General features: G+C 39.2%; 1 protein-coding gene across 3 annotated transcripts in view; it reads left to right on the forward strand.

Moving 5' to 3' along the window:
- The window catches only part of SAMD12 (sterile alpha motif domain containing 12), a 158904-nt gene that overhangs the window by 40495 nt on the left and 102392 nt on the right, over positions 1 to 16017 (forward strand). For 2 of the 3 annotated variants that reach the window (XM_065753662.1, XM_065753663.1), the window contains exon 3: positions 197 to 326. In XM_065753662.1, coding sequence (XP_065609734.1) covers positions 197 to 326 — 130 coding nt within the window. The remainder of the gene's footprint in view (positions 1 to 196; positions 327 to 16017) is intronic. The other variant, XM_065753664.1, reaches the window with a different exon arrangement.

Genomic DNA, 16017 nt, shown 5'->3' on the forward strand with positions numbered 1-16017 from the left:
CTATCACTGTGTGTTGTAACTTCAGTGATACATTTAAATAGCTGAGTCGTGTGAATGTGCTGGTGACTGCCAGTAGCAGCAGCTGCCATCTAGAATTTATTATTTTAGTACTGTATATGGATTTTGGTGTAAAATTTCTGTAGATAGTTAGCATATGCATTAAATAATGTTCCTGTTTTTCCTTCTGCATGTCTAGTCTGGGACTGTGAAGCTGACCAAACCTGTGGCATTATGGACCCAGCAGGATGTCTGCAAATGGCTGAAGAAACATTGCCCTAATCAGTATCAAATCTACAGTGAGTCATTCAAACAGCATGACATAACTGGTAAAGTATGCACTATCAGAAATATTTTACTTACTTAAAATGCCACAAGTTGTTTTACTTTGTTGGTAATAGACTGTGACTGTATGTTGAGGGATTTCTGTTGATTGTGTTACTCCAGAGTTTTGAGGTCTAGAGCAGGGGGACTATACACTGATTAGTAAGTGATTTTCTTCTCTCTCTACAATACAAGTTTCAGATTATTCAAGATTGCTATAATAAGGGGAGAAGTTGGTCTGCATAAGGGTGAGGGCCATGCCCTGTTCATTACAAATCAAAACCCCACTCATTAAGAAATGTCTCAAGAGGAAATGAAAATTACTTTTTTCATTGGGGAATATTTTCTTAAATGACATTTCTATTCCTTGGGCTGGGCAGTGAGCCCAACTGACCCCCTTCCTGGGGCTGGATCAGGATTAACACAGCAAGTTTTTTTCTTATGCACGTTTGTCTAACTTTGTTCTAGAAAACTGACAATGAAGAATATTTGTATATCTCTTTATTCTAGTGTTTTATGGTCCTTAAAATTAATAAAGGGAATAGTATTTCTGCCAGTGAAGCTGATTTCTGTTGCAAGAGTACATATCATCATTTGCTTTCTTGCATTTCTTTATTTTATAAGGAGCTTGAATCTTCCTTGACTAGTCTAAAAAGTATTCATTCTGTCATGGTTTTTCCTCCAAATACCTGTAAGCTGTCTAAACTCTGAACACTTGCTGTCTTGTCAGCGAACCATATATTAAAAGGCATCATCGTATTTTATTTTCCTATTTACTTCAAAGTTGATATTGATTTTGTTGATCTCCTTGGCTTTTTAAGTCCTTTTCAGTTTCCAGTAGTAGTCTGTTAGCTAGCCACTTTGAACTGACATTGGCTCAGCTGAGTAGCTGGACTAATACAAATACAACTGTAACTTGGCAGTTAAATAGCATTTCTACTCGTATCACAGGACTGTAAGAAGTTTATTGTGGAATACTAATTATTTCCATGGAGTGATGATGTACAAAACATGAAACTGAGATTCAGCCATTTAATATCATTTCAGTTCCACATGCAAACCTCAGTGTAGCAATAATATATTGTTAACTCTGCATGTTTTAGTCAGTGCCTGTTTGTACATGTGTGGTGTTTCAAATTTTCCATTAATTCCTTTTGTTATTCTTTCCTTTTTGATAATATATGAGTAATTGCAAACAAGGCAAATAGAACTACTAATCTTCAATCACTATACAGCTGTGAATACACATGTGCACTAATATGTGAGAGATGGTTTGTGTTAAGTTAGTAAATGTTTAATTTTTGTACATAATTACTGCACCTATTTCCTCTAAGTCATCATCTGTTTCTTGGTATCTGGAATGCAGTCCTTAAAAATGTAGTCTGCATCTTCATCCAAATGTGCAGAGCTGATTACCTCCAGAGAGCCATCAGAAAAATTTGAAATGAAGCTATTTTTTCTTTTCTACAGTGCTGTTTTATTATTACATTGTCTCTTTAGTATTAAGGTTGTATGAGATCAAGTTGAAGAAAATGTTTTTCATTTCAACTAAGCGTACTTGGCGTTGGAGATAGGTGAAAATTTGAACTTTTTAGACCTCAATGAAAAAGGAAAATCAAAATGTCTTGACAGAGATACAGAGAATATTAGGATGAGTGTTAGAAAGTAAGTCAACAGTAAAAATAAAAAGAAAGAAAAAAAAAAAAGTAGGATTTTGTGGTCCTTGTGGGTTGCTTCCAACTCGGGCTATTCATGATAACAGGACTGGAATAATGTTTGTACAGATTTTACACATTACTGTGATAATGAGTGAAATGAAAACACAAGAGGATACTTCCAGCACTGTTTATCCTGTGACTCAAATAACTTGAAATCTACAAAAGGGGCAGAACTGTAGATTTTGGGCTCAAAAAAAGTAACACATGAAAGGAGCGTGAAAACTACTATGAAGATTAAGCCAAGATAGTGTAACTGTTTCCAGATATGCTTGTGTAAAAGTGATGTGATCGTTGAAGCTTTCTCAGGAATTAAGTTGACATTACAGACTGCTTTGATATGGAAAAATATGGTAAAAATGACTTGAAGAAAATGACAAGAAAAGGATATTTATGCTTTATTTGAAGATCAAATCTAAGGCCTGGTCATAAGCCAGGAAAAAAACCTTGGACAAACTTATCTGTGAGTTGCCACTTTAACCAATGGTGTTGAAAAGTGCAGTTTTTTGAGTACTTGGACTGTTAGTTACTGATTGCAGTTTATTATTATTATTGGGTCGGGGCAAAAATGCAAAACAAAATATCCTTTGTAGAGAATTTAGAAGTTTATGCTGCTCCTGAGGAAAAGCAGCTGTGGATTTATAAGAAAAAATGATCTGTTGTTACACCTAGCAAGAAAGAAGTAAACTTATATTGCACAGTGCTCTCTGTTATGACCTGCACCAGTGTTTTTTCATTGTATTTGCAACAAATTAAGGGCAATGGCTGATGCTTTCCAGGGAGGATAAAGCCCCTTGCACCCCGTGTTGGATGAGACTTGCTGGGGAAACTTTGTTGAAGGGGACTTGTAGGCCTGGTAGACGGGAAAGTGAAATGAGTCATTATTGTGCCTTGGCAGATAAAAAAAAAAAAAGGCATCCGAATCCTGGGCAGTAATAATAAGCACATAGCCAGTGAATAAAGGACAGTGGTTGTGCTTCTTAGATTTCAGATCTTGGACATTGAATGCTGTTAAGACGTTGACAAACTGGAACAAATTTAGGTGAGTACCACCTAGATGCTCAGGACTGGCTCCCTTGCAGTGTGAGCCAGGGGCTTGAGCCAACTGGGCTTGTTCACTCTGGAGAAAAGACCACTTGCCAGGGATGGGATGGGGGATTAGCAGGAGCCCCAAGTGCATAAAAAGATGTTACCAGGCAGATGGAGCCAAACTCTTTGTGGTGACTCTAGATTTAAGTTGGAGTGAGAGGTTAAAGCTGGATGTATTAAGAAACTTTTACCCTGTAAGCACAGATTGTTACTGGAACAGGTTGTTCACAAGGTTGTGCTGTCTCAGTCCTGGGAGGATTTCAAGCCCCAGCTGGAAAATGCCTTGAGCAATGTGATCTGATCTCATAGCTGACCTGCTTAGAGCAGGAGGCTGGACTGGAAATCTCCCAAGGTCCCTTCCAACCTGAAATCTCCAGTGATTCTATGATTTGCTAAGTAATTACGGAGTACCTCAGAAACAATTAAATGCATTTTGCAGCCAGATAGGGAAGATAAAATACAGAAAGGCTCAGTAAGAAATTGGAATAAGTTTTGTAAACACAAAATCCTTGTGATCGGTGAGTGGAGCATCTTGGATGACTTATGGATCAGAAGTTATTTATGTTGTATTTGACCAAAAACCAGAACCAAAACAATGTAAAAGACCAACTTTGAGCAAGATCTAAGGGTTCCTGTTAAGAATTAACAGTAATAGAAAAAATAAGACAATAAAAAGGAAGGGACAAAAATGACAGTGGCCTGTGTACCCAAGAACACAACGGTAATGGCATGAGCTTGTCACAAGAGGGTCTTCAATAGATGATGACTTTTACACCAGTGTGAGGGAGTATAAAAAGTTGTTTGGACTGTATAAAGTGTACCTACTTTATGCCAGTGTAATCTGTGGAACAAAACTGAGAAATGGACTGAGCTTTGGGTGTTTGCATATGGCTTTGAATTTGCCAGACAGCAGCAGTTCTAAATGAATAGGGAGTTCTTGAGAGGTGAATTGTTCTTCGGTGATATTATCCTGCAGCATTACCAAATTATGATTTTTGCAGTGTCTCAGAATTAATAGGTAGAAAACTTGGCTTAGAACAACTAAAGAATAACCATTTTTGGGAAAACAGTTCATTGACAAATTAGTAAATAAGATGTCTAAGGATTTACTTATTGATGTGTGATTTGTTAAAAGGAAGGAAGGGAAGAAACCCTGCTTCACCTCTTTTGTTTTTACACCCTGTTCCCCAATGTGCTAATGCATGTCTTCAGAGCACGAGGTTTTAATGCTATGATCGTTAAACAAACCTCATTCTGTCAAAGTAATACCCAAGAGGTACCTTGGTCCAAGCGAAGGAATTTGATAGGAGGTACTTGAAAGGACACAAGACTTTTCAAATTAAACTTTTAAGGAGGGAAGGAGCAGGAGTTAAGAAAAACCCTTTTTAGTTTTAAAAGAAACCAGAATTTTATGAATATTCATTAAATGCCAAATGGCACCTCAGGAAATGAAGTATGAGCTGCTACTGAAAACCTACAAATAGCCTCATAATCTGGCTAATTCTATAACCTTTAAATATGCTTGCATCAACTATTTGCTTTATACAGCTATATCAACTATATGCCTTGTAGTTATATGAAATTCATATAAAAATATTGCTTCTAAAGACTGAAATATTTTTTTGTTTTAGATTTGATGAACATATTTGCAAAATGTTAGGAGTGTGTCATAGCAGCTGAAATAGGTTATGAGCACACTGGTGAAAGGATGATCCCGTGGTTTAGGATACTGTGCTGGAATTTGGCTCAATTTCAGGTTTTTCTGCTATTAGAGAGGCAGCATTAGAGAATCCTATGGACCTAAGTTACTCTATCCATATAGAGAAATGGCCTCTCTTCTATGATCACAGTGCTGCTAGATCCATTTCCAGGATACATAGTTAAGTTATACTCTGTCTCAGACAACTTGGTGAGTTCTGTGCTACAAAGCATGTAGTGATGGATGGGCAAGAGGCCTGAGATGGTGAGCAGGAGGCTTGGGCCTCATTCCCAGCTCAGCTTCACAGCTCAGTGGGTGGGAGGGGTGGTGACAAACAGTTGTTTTTTTTCACCATGTGATATCCTCCTGATCATGTTCATCCTCCCCATTCACATTTTGGTGTCTGCACAACAGAGATAACGATAGTGGTGTTTTTAAGTAATTTCATTGTGATATGTGAATAAGATGTTTAAGAGCCAGCTGGGTCCTCCTGTTAACGGTCCTTTTTATTTGAAGCAGCTTCTCACTTGCTGTTCCCTCCCTTGAGAAGTGATTCCAACTTTATCTGCGCATGATGGATAAGTATCATGCTGATTTGAAATATCTCTTGTGGCAGTCTCACAGTACCTCTCATGAGGCCTCATCAAGAAGCAAAGCAATGTTCTCTTCAGGTGACCCCAGTGCTTCCCTGTCTCTGGTGCTTGACTCCTGGCCCTCCTGAATCTTCCCTCAAATCCTATTATAGTCTCAGTGTAGAAGGTGACGCAAACTGGCACCTTTTCATAGCTTATTTTCTTTCACATTGTTTTATTGTGCCTTATAAACAGCTCATAACCAATCTTGGTTGAGGACTGGTTTTATATCAGATATAGGACTGGTTCCAAGTAAAGAAGGTCCTGGGTCAAGGCAAGGTGTTGTAGGAAGTACTTTAACCTCCTTTAAAACATTATTCAAGTTTTGTTTGCCACCATTTTCTTTGGTTACAAACCTGTGACAATTTGAACATCTCAGAAAGCATCTAGTTTATTTACAGAAAATAAATCGATTTTAATAGAAACAAACAGACAAAAAAAAAAAAACAACCCACTGTTTTCAAAGGGAGGGTATTTCCAATTAAACATTATCTTCCTCATTTTGCTTACGTCTGTTCTCTTTGTTTGGCACAGTGGACTTTTCCTCCCAACGAGTGCTCATCTGATGTTAGTCAAGGCCAGGTTGGATGGGGTCCTGGGCAACCTTATCTAGTGCCTGATTTAGTGGCTGGCAACCCTGACCATGGCAGGGAGGTGGGGACTAGGTGATCTTTGAGGTCCTTTCCAACCAAAGCTGTTCTATGACTCTTTTGTTTGTAGAAATAGCTTCCATCCCCACCCCCCTCTGTGAAGCCCTTCCCTTGTCTGTGGTGCAAGGGGTAAGCTAGCCTTGTCCACAGCCCCTTCTGCCACTTTTCCTTGCACTTTCTGGGAGGTCTTATCAGCGGTGTTGGTTGGCAGGCTGTCAGCTCAGTCCAAACTGCTTTCATCTGCAGTTTAAAAAGCAAAATTACTGTTTCACGCTGGAAAAAGCTTTTATTCTGCTCTCTGGATAAGGTCAGTCTTCTTTGCAACATTCTTCATGCAGCTGTGATGCTCGTGTTAGAAAATGTGAGGGACTAAAGAGTTCTCCCTATTTCATACTTGGCTGCTTTCAGACTTTTAACATGTGGAACACATCAAAGAGTGACGACTTCAGGATAAGGCTCCAGTTTGCATAATATGTGGCAAAATGTTCTTTTTTTTTGCATGGAAAATAGTATCAGAAATATTTTAATGTAATCTTGTGTTTATATAGCTTTCTATGTGCTTAACTGAAAGAAGTTCAATAAGTTGGAAAGTGGAAATTTTTGTTTATTTATTTATTTGCCTGTTATTGATAAAAGAATGTTTTTTTTTGTGGAAGGTATTGTCTTTCATGTCTCAACAGTGGGTCAGGTCTTCCAGTCAGATTACAGCTCATGAAATATATAAGGAACTCCCAGCATGCAAAACCATATTGCATTTATGTTGCAACTTCTTGGAATTGTTCAGATAGTGCTCCAATATTAAAACTTCTGTTTCCTGAGAAGTTTTCTGTGTGAAAAATAATCTCTGGAGCATTGTGGTAGGAGACTGCTTTTAAACTAGCTGCCCTGACAAGGTTTTTGTTGCTAAACCAACTTGCTGCTTGTGCATTGAGGAACCAGGCTCTATTTGTGTATGCACAAACTGAGTCACCTAGTGATGACGTGGAGCTACCTTCTCTTCTGCACACAAAAGTGGTGGGGAGTGTCCAATTCCATTATTTGTTATATAAAATCATATGTGGTGGAAACTCTATTACTTTAGTGCCTTTAATAGGAACGGGATGTTGCCAAAAGGCGATGGCGGCATTTTTGACCTGTCTTGCCAATGCCTTATTAATGTTACTACTTCTCTATATACTAAACTTGGAATTAATGATTTCCATTTTCCTCCTCCATTATCAGATGTATGAGCTGCTCTGCAAGTCATTGATGAATGTTTTACACTCTCTTATTTGATGTTTCCTGGATCTGGTTGCTTTGCTTGGGTATGCTCTCTTCACTTGTAACCACTTGGGAAGATCTCTCATGGTTTCAATAAATGACTCCTACAGCATACTCAAAACAGAATTGCACTCTAGCTGCCTCTGTTTCTTTACTCTGCTCCCAGGTAGGAGTTCAGTAAAAGCCATGGCAGCCACATTTGCTGCATCTTTTATGCCTTCCTGATGTATAACAGAATTCAAAATATTTTTTATATTAAAAATAGAATCTGGGGCTCAAGGACCAAATTATCTGACACCTTAGCTTTAAATAAGTTATTCTGTACTTTTTGAGAGTGAGAATTTAGATGACAGGAGAAAAAAGTGTATTGCTCTTCACTGGAAGTAGTGTTTACTTGCTCTTAATCTTCAAGCACTGTCAGAATTAATGTTTCATAATTACATTCAAAAATAATTGGATTATTTCTTCCCTCTAACTGTATTTTTTTTTCATTTTTTTTATTTTCTTGTGTTTTATTTGGCTCAGTCAACTTCTGCTAGCTAGAGATCACACTGTCTTTTACCCTTCTCCCTAAAAGATCTATGTTACCCATTCCTTGTAACCTGGATGCACTGTATCCTCTAGAAGATCGCTGGTTCACGTTAGTATCGTTTAAACTCACCTCCAGAACTCCTCACCTTGGCAGCTAGTTTCAAAATCAATTTCTGTTTCATACTCAGAGGGGAACTAAAAATGTGAATTAGGTAAGATACAGAAAGCTGTATCAAAACCTATTTCAGGAGTTCTTGAACCATATTGTAAAGCCTGGTGATATTTCCTGGCTTGCCGATAAGGCTGCACAGTGTGTCTGCAAGAACTGAACACTGATTGTGATCCATTGACAGAGCCAAAAAGCTTAGAAGCTACTGATTTAGCCTTTGGGTGCTTACCCTATCTATCTTGGGTGACTCAGACATCGAACTTAAGTGTGATTTAGAAGACCAAGGGTAAATGAGTAAATTATTGAAGTAATCAATTGAGAGGCAAGGCATGCCTCCAAACAGATAGATTTAGTGGACTTAGAGAAAGGAGTTATAAAAACGACCCTTTTATACTCACCCAGTTTCTTTTGTCCACTGCCACTTGTTTTGGAGACAAAAAGAAAAAAAAAAAGGCTTCACCATAATACCCTTGATGTGTTCTTGAACAAATTGTGTCTTTTATCAGCTATTTTTTTCTTTAGGTGCCTTAGATGAGTATTGACTTCTTTATTAATAGTTCTAACGGTTTGCCAAATAATAAAGCTCTACCCTTTCATTTCATTTCTCAGGAAGATCTCTTTCTATAGGTTTTTGCAACCATTGCCAATTGTCAGTGATTAGGTTATTACTTTACCATGTGCCTTGATGGCTAGGCTGTGCGATACTGTTATCTGGAAGCTAGGCAGGGAGAAGCACTGTTATTACCTAGAGATCTCCAAGGAACAGCTTGAAGCCTTAGAAAGTAGCATTGTTAACTCTGAGCACTCTTCTTTATTTCCCTCTTTTATGTCCCTCCTTGGTTAATACTGATGAAGTACTTCAATATGGTGCGTAAATGCTTGTAGTCTTTCACTGAAATGAAGGATGGAGTCCTCAGTTTGTAACTGAGTATGTAACATTTAGGCCTTCCTGTGAATTGTGCTGATTCCAAGTATTGTACCCTGACCAATGTCTCAGTAAGCATAATTCTTCAGTGCTTTTTAAAGATTTCTGTTCTATCTGTTGAGTTGGGAAGCTATTTTTTTTTCAGCTAGGTTAAACTGCCAGTCAGCACTTCTAGGTTCTCATTTACCATAAAGTTAGGCTTTCCTGCAGCATTTTGGAAGTTCTGATTCCTGTTCAGTTTGGAATCAGGACAAAAATGGGAGATACTGGACGATCTTCTTTCAGATTACTTTGTGCTATAGCCTGGGAAAGGGTATTTATCTTCTTGCTGCGCAGACATTAAGTCAATTTTATGGCTCGGTTGTAGGTAAGGAAAATTTAGATGGGGAAAACTTAAGTGATTAAGCTGAGGAGTTGTTAAAGGACCTTACAATTCTTCACTTTGAAGAAGTGAATTAATTTGCTGCTTAGTGGGTATGGGTTTGCAATATCAGTGAGCAGCTAAAGCTGATTCTTTATTTCAGCTTGTTACTTGCCAGCATGTGCTATTCATGATACAGGGATTTAGGTTTAATGTAATCTTATAATTATTTGGCAGTGTTCCCCAGCCTAATAACACAGTTAGCCTAATGATGAAACGCAGAAGGAAGCTCTCCTGAAATCCCAAATTCTTGGACACGGTGACTTCTCTACTGGGACACAAACAAGCAAGTGCGTGCTTAGTTTCACACGTCTGATCTATCTATCTGTAACTTACAGTATTCCTTCTTTCTCTTCAGACTTCAACCATTACCTAATCCCCTCTGACTCTACCCCAGCCAGGAGCCTTCAGACAATTATGCTGTGGTTCCAGCTTCTCTGCTCTTTTTTTTTGTAATTTAATTATTTTTTTTAATGTATATACATAGCCAACGAATCCACTTTTGCACCATATATCTAACAGATGAATTAATTCTTATCTTCTATCTGTGCTATCTGTGCCCAGAATTTCCCCAGTGTCACTGGGTGAAGGGAAATGGCTGTATGTAGTCTTCAGTACCTTCCAAGTGTATCCAGGTTGATGTTCTCATAGAAGTGGGAGCGCACTCGGGGAAACAGTGCTATGTTTTTTGTTTTTCTTAATTCTTTGTTTTTAAAAACTTGAACAAAAGTTTTGGAACAGCCTGGAGTGACCTGATTCTCACTGTCCCACTGTGGTAGAAATACCTTTTTTCTGTCGTACAGGAAGGACCTCAGCAGTTTATTGACACGTAGTGCAATAACTCTTGGTTCCTCAAGGGGGAGCTTACACACCGGCTAACTGATACCCACTCCACGCTTCGAGGTTGGGCTGGACTGTATTTTCAGCAAATTTACAGTACTGTACTGGGAACATATTATCCGATCTAAAGCAAAATTACAGCAACAGCTATAAATACCTACAGTAGGCTTTATCCCAACAGAATACTCACATTTGTGTAATCTTGAGTCAATGACAACTGCACACTGATCTGTATGCGACAAGCCAGTCCTTACTCCCAGATTTCTATCCCTTCTAATATGTAGACCATTGCTTGATGGATACTAATTTTTTCTTGTCCTTCTTTGGAAATGATTCAGTTTTTGGAAATATCTGCCCAGCCAACCAAGCCTTTTACAGAGAACAAAGAGACGGAAAAGTACTCCTTTCTTTCCTACCACCACCATATTTTAATAAAAGTAAAAGCTGAGTTCCTTTTTCTTCTAACAGCTCAAGTGCTGAAAAAGCTGGCCTTTGAGACTCAAGATTTACCAAGGGAGTAGCTTTCAGTGAAAAGAAGTGCTGTCCAGTGAAAATTTGATATAGTTAATTGAACAGGTCAGAAAGTCTGACCAGGACTGGTACAGTGTATCTGACACTGAGCTTTATCCTTGTTATTGTAGAATACACAGCAAGAGGAGATCACAAACACCTGGCTCTTTTAGCTGAGATGTAAGGACCCAGGATTTTCCTCTTGAATTCAGTGGAAGGAGCTCTTGGAACAGAAAAAGGACTGGATCCTGCCCAAGACCTTCCTGCATTCAGGAAGTGGTTTTCAGTCCTTCACCCAACAAGGATCTGCCCACCCTGTAAAATGGTTATCTGATTGATTCCTCCGATCTTAGTAGTGACCAACACTTTAACCAAAGCAGCTGACTGTCCTTCTGTGTGCAGCCAGTAGGACTGCTTGCTTCTGAGGAAGAGGAATCCAGTGTGAGCAACTTTAGCCTTTGTATTCATTTTTGTTATTTATGAACAGGAATATTACAGATACAAATGTGAGCCTAGAAGCATTAAAAAAAACCAGGTTCTTTGGTCTGCAGCATGGACACCTAGATTAACCTATGAACCTTTAATAGAGAGAGATAATAGCTCTTTAACTCCCAATACACCACATGATGTTATGATGTGGAATATCAACAATACAACAAAAATCATAAAATCATAACACACACAGAAGCCTTGAGAATCTCAGGAGCATGCAGTTCACAGGGGTACACAGACTTCACCCCGTTCTCCAACAGCACTGTCAAAACACAGAGCAATTCCTGCCCGCCAAGTTAGTAAGATAAGCCTCCAGCTTCTACAGTTTAAAAAATGTTCCTTCTTAATCACTGACTAAAAAAAAAAGAGATGCTCCCCAGAGGGGAATTAGATGGTCTGTTCTGTTTTCTGAAATGCAGAACAATGATACTGTTGAGGAAATGTGTATTTTTTGTCAGTGTGCCATGTATTCACGATAGGCTGTCAGCGTAATCTCTGTACCATCAACTGTTCTGACAGGACACCTGCATCTTATTGTGCTGTGGTTAGAGGAAGATCTTTCACAGAACTGTTTGATACCAAAAGCAGGTTTCTGTATTTAAACTTCTGTTACTATCTTCGTGGGTTCTATTGAGTGCATTGAATTGTGGAATTGAGATTATTTATTTGTTCACTGATCAAAATAGCATCCTGGAGTTTTTTGTGTTGGCAGTGTCCTGTTGGAATCACCCCCTGCTTGAGGAGCGTCAGCTAGAGCAGACTGGGTCCAATTGGGTTTTGAATATCTGCACAGATGATCTATTTAGCTGAGGTTTTTCTTAGCTATAATTTTAAGCGTACATTTTTAATTTTTATTTTGCATAGACTACGTATATTCTATCTTGTAGTGCATGCTTTTGACCTAAACCTGACAACTTAGGACCTGAAGATGGATTAGTAGGGTTATTCAAGAAACAGTGCCAAATGTAAAACAATCTCAAATGGCTTCTAAGGAAATGTTTGTTATGTGTTCTAATTTTTTGTTGCTGTTGTCAAGTATAAACAGCGTCTGGAAATATGCCAGGAATGTGACAATCTGTTAGGAGCATATCACGTCCATAAAGTACTGTGATCCAACCCGTTGTCAAGCACTAGTTAAACTGCGGTGCTAAAATGCCTGAGTCCATTGGTTTATGAATGTTATATGCATGTAGATAAAGCTTGTCATATACTGGCTTATCAAAAACAAATAAAAGACAGCTTGACTGTGATGAATGTCACCTGTAACCTTTATCCTAAGCTAATCTACTTCTGAATTTGCCATTCACAGATGTGCACAATCCGTTTTTATGTTGCATTAAGCCACATTCAGACCCGTATCACACTGACTCACTCCAAGTCAGTCTCACAGAGAAAGCTTTTTTCTTTTCAAAAGCGATGCTCTAGGATTTTGTTCTTTTTGTTACACTCAACACAAGGAGCTACAGACCTGTTAGCCTCTTGCCAATTCTGCCAAATAATGGAACAGTTAATTTGGGTTTCTGTCAACAAAGAATGGCATTGTATAGTTAATACCAGTCATCTTGATGACCAACCTGTCAGACTAACCTGATACTCTTCTGATACTTTTTCTTTTTTTTTTTTTTTTTTTTTTCTGTTACATTGGCAAGGTTACAAGTCGAGTAGTTACTGGTCCCCATGTAGAATATAGCATACTTATCCCCTGAAGCATACAGTGTAGGATTATGTGACATCCTAATTAAATATCTGCCATTTGATTTAAACACTGTGTGTTGGAGTCTGGCTGGTTTGTGTACGGATGCCCATGCATGGGGAGACACTAATGAACTGGGGCATTACTGGTGTCCCATGCACTGGTCATGCAGCATCACCCAGACTTTGCACTGGTAGCCTAAGGTTATGGTAGGTGCAGTAGCCAACAATTAACAGGGCAGGTTGGTGGCACAACTGTGGAGTAAATAATGGGGTTAAATGATCCTGGCAAAATGTGTTTAATTGTAGCCAAGTATAGTACAGTATCTGAGAAGCCTCTTACCCTGCAGGAATACCTTCTCACTCCTTGGAAAGCAGCCTGTCATAGAAGAAAATGAATTAGGGGTTTTGTAGATAGCTGTGTTACATGTACACCCAAAGCTAATGGGACTAATGTAATCTCTGGTTATAGAAGTCATATTGAATAGCAGGGACTGTTGTAATGTACACAGGTCAGGTCACTTAGGGCTTTACTAGGATATTGTGTCCAGTTGTAGTGTTTTAATTCCAAGAAAAGCAAAGAAATAGATGGAAGGAGGAGCCCAGCCTTTTCCCAAGCCTGGAAGATGAGCCTTGTGTTGTCATGTTACAGGAGATGAAGCTGCTGAAAGGAAGGTTGATAGGTGACTCGATAACTGGGGACACAGACTTAGCAGGACAACAGCATACGTTCAAAAGCTGAAATTGGAAGCCTGAGTGATTCAGTAATAAGAAAATGAATCCTGTCTTTGCGGGTCATTCAGCAATGGAGCTGCCTGCTAGGAAAAAGGGCAGACACTGACAGAATCGAGTTTTTAAAAGGTGAGACAGATGAGTGGAAAAATACTTGGTAGGCATGTGTACATGCAGCACCCAGGCTGCGTGATGCTGCATGACCTCAGCCATCCTTCAGCAGAAACGCCTGCAGTCTCTAGACTCCGATGCACTCTACAGCTTTTGTGGGTTTGCTTTTCTGTTTCTTGAGAGTCTAGGCCTTCAAAAACAAAGGCCTCTGGGAAGTTCAAATGAAGCTTGAATGAAGCACCTTATGTTGTATGAGAAACCTATTAGGAAAAATCCAGATGAAATAATCTGCTAGTTACCCAGCTGTATTTGCTGTCTACAAGTGTTTTTTCCTACCTATTCAGTCTGTACTTCAGATAAATCTAGGGTAAAATTTTGGTATAAGGACAACTTATATTTGCGTTCCCACATAGTGTGGCATGCTACTAGATGTATCACTTCAGAAAAAAATCATGTTAGGGGTAAGTATCTGTACTTAGGAAACATGGTAAAATCAATCAGTAATTCATATGTGCAACGTGTGCTCTCCCAGCAGCTCTCCTAGGGCTTGAATCCATTATGTTTTTTTCTGTGCTTGACCAGATAGGGTGCTACACTAGATTGTCGTAGTATAGAACAGTTAATTCAGAGATTTAAGATCACCCTGACTTCTTTTAGAAACTTCTTTTGACTTAAATTTTGTAAATGTGATGTGGGATGTGTGCAAAAAAGACATATCTAAATAGTTTGCTGCACATTTTTTGCGAGTCTAGTGAGATCAAAGAATCATACAATCTTTAGAGCTGGAAAGGATCTTTGAAGGTATCTAGCCCATCTCCCCTGCAGTGAACAAGGACATCTACAGCTAGGTCAGGGTGCTCAGAGCCCCGTTCAGCCTGACCTTGAATGTCTCCAATGGTGGGGCATCCACCACCTCTCTGGACAACATGTGCCAGTGCCTCACAACCCTTATTGTAGAAGACTTTTTTTCTACCTCCAATCTAAGTCTCCCTTTTTTTAGTTTGAAATAATTTCCCCTTGTCCTATCACAACAGACCCTGCTAAAGAATCTGTCCTTTCTAGTCTTTAGATATTGAAAGGCCACTCACAGGTCTCCTTGGAGCCTTCTTCAGACTGAACAGCCCCAGGTCTCACCCCATCCTTGCAGGGAAAGTGTTCCATCCTTTGGATCATTCTTGTGGCCCTCCTCTGGACCCCTCCAACAGGTCCGTTTCTCTCCTGTATTGCATGCAGTACTCCAGGTGAGGTGTCACCAGTGCATGGCAGAGGGGGAGAATCACTGCCCTCAGCCTGCTGGCCATTATTCTTTTGCTGCAGCCCAGGATATGTTTGGCTTTCTGGGTTGTGAAGGCACATTGCTGGCTCATGCCCAGCTTGCCTTCCACCAGCACCCCCAGGTGCTTTTCAGCAGAGCTATGCTTTATTACCCTTTCTTCACCCAGCTTATATTGATACTGGGAGCTGCTACAGCCTGGGTACAAGAGCTCACACTTGGCTGTGTGGAAGCTCATGAGGTTCTCCTAGGCCCACAAATACTAATACATACCTGCCATTCTATTTTTAGGTATCGTTTCTGTAAGATTTCCCATATAGTCTATTAGTTCCACCCATTTTCTACATTTATACATTCTTTCTAGATCAGGTAAACATTTGTTGCTGAAACGGTGTTTGATGCACTCTGTTTGGGGCAGATATCAGAACCTACAGCCTTCTCAAAGACTTTGACTTCTGGAGTTGTTTCTGGGAATTGCTTTAAAAAGCACTGTAGGATAGGTAGATGATTCTTCAGTCAGACTATGCATTTCTTTACAATTGCAACATCAGAAGTGGTTATCCCACTGTCATAAAACTGATAGTGAAAATAACAATCTGAAGACAATTTCTTCCAGAGCCATAAAACTTCAAATATTTTTTTTTCCAGTTCAGAAATGCACAGACATCAACTGACATAGCCTTGATCTGATCAATAGAAGGGTTTGAACTGTAATGTTATCTTTGGCCTGCATATGCTACATAAAGCAGTGCCATGGAAATTCGTGATCCATCACTGTTTTGCTGAGATGAGACCTGTAGCTGCAAAATGCAGACACCAAATCAATGTAAAGGAAAGCAGTGTTGGCCTTTGTTCATCCATTATTTTTTTTAGACAAGAGTATATTTTACCTGTGTAAATTTCACAGATTATTTTTTAAGTGCTTGGGGCTTCTTTTGTTTTGAGTAGACTACCT

The sequence above is a fragment of the Cyrtonyx montezumae genome, unplaced genomic scaffold (genome assembly GCF_038088225.1).
Source record: "Cyrtonyx montezumae isolate F1298 unplaced genomic scaffold, pur_monq_1.0 scaffold_8, whole genome shotgun sequence".
NCBI lineage: Eukaryota > Metazoa > Chordata > Aves > Galliformes > Odontophoridae > Cyrtonyx > Cyrtonyx montezumae.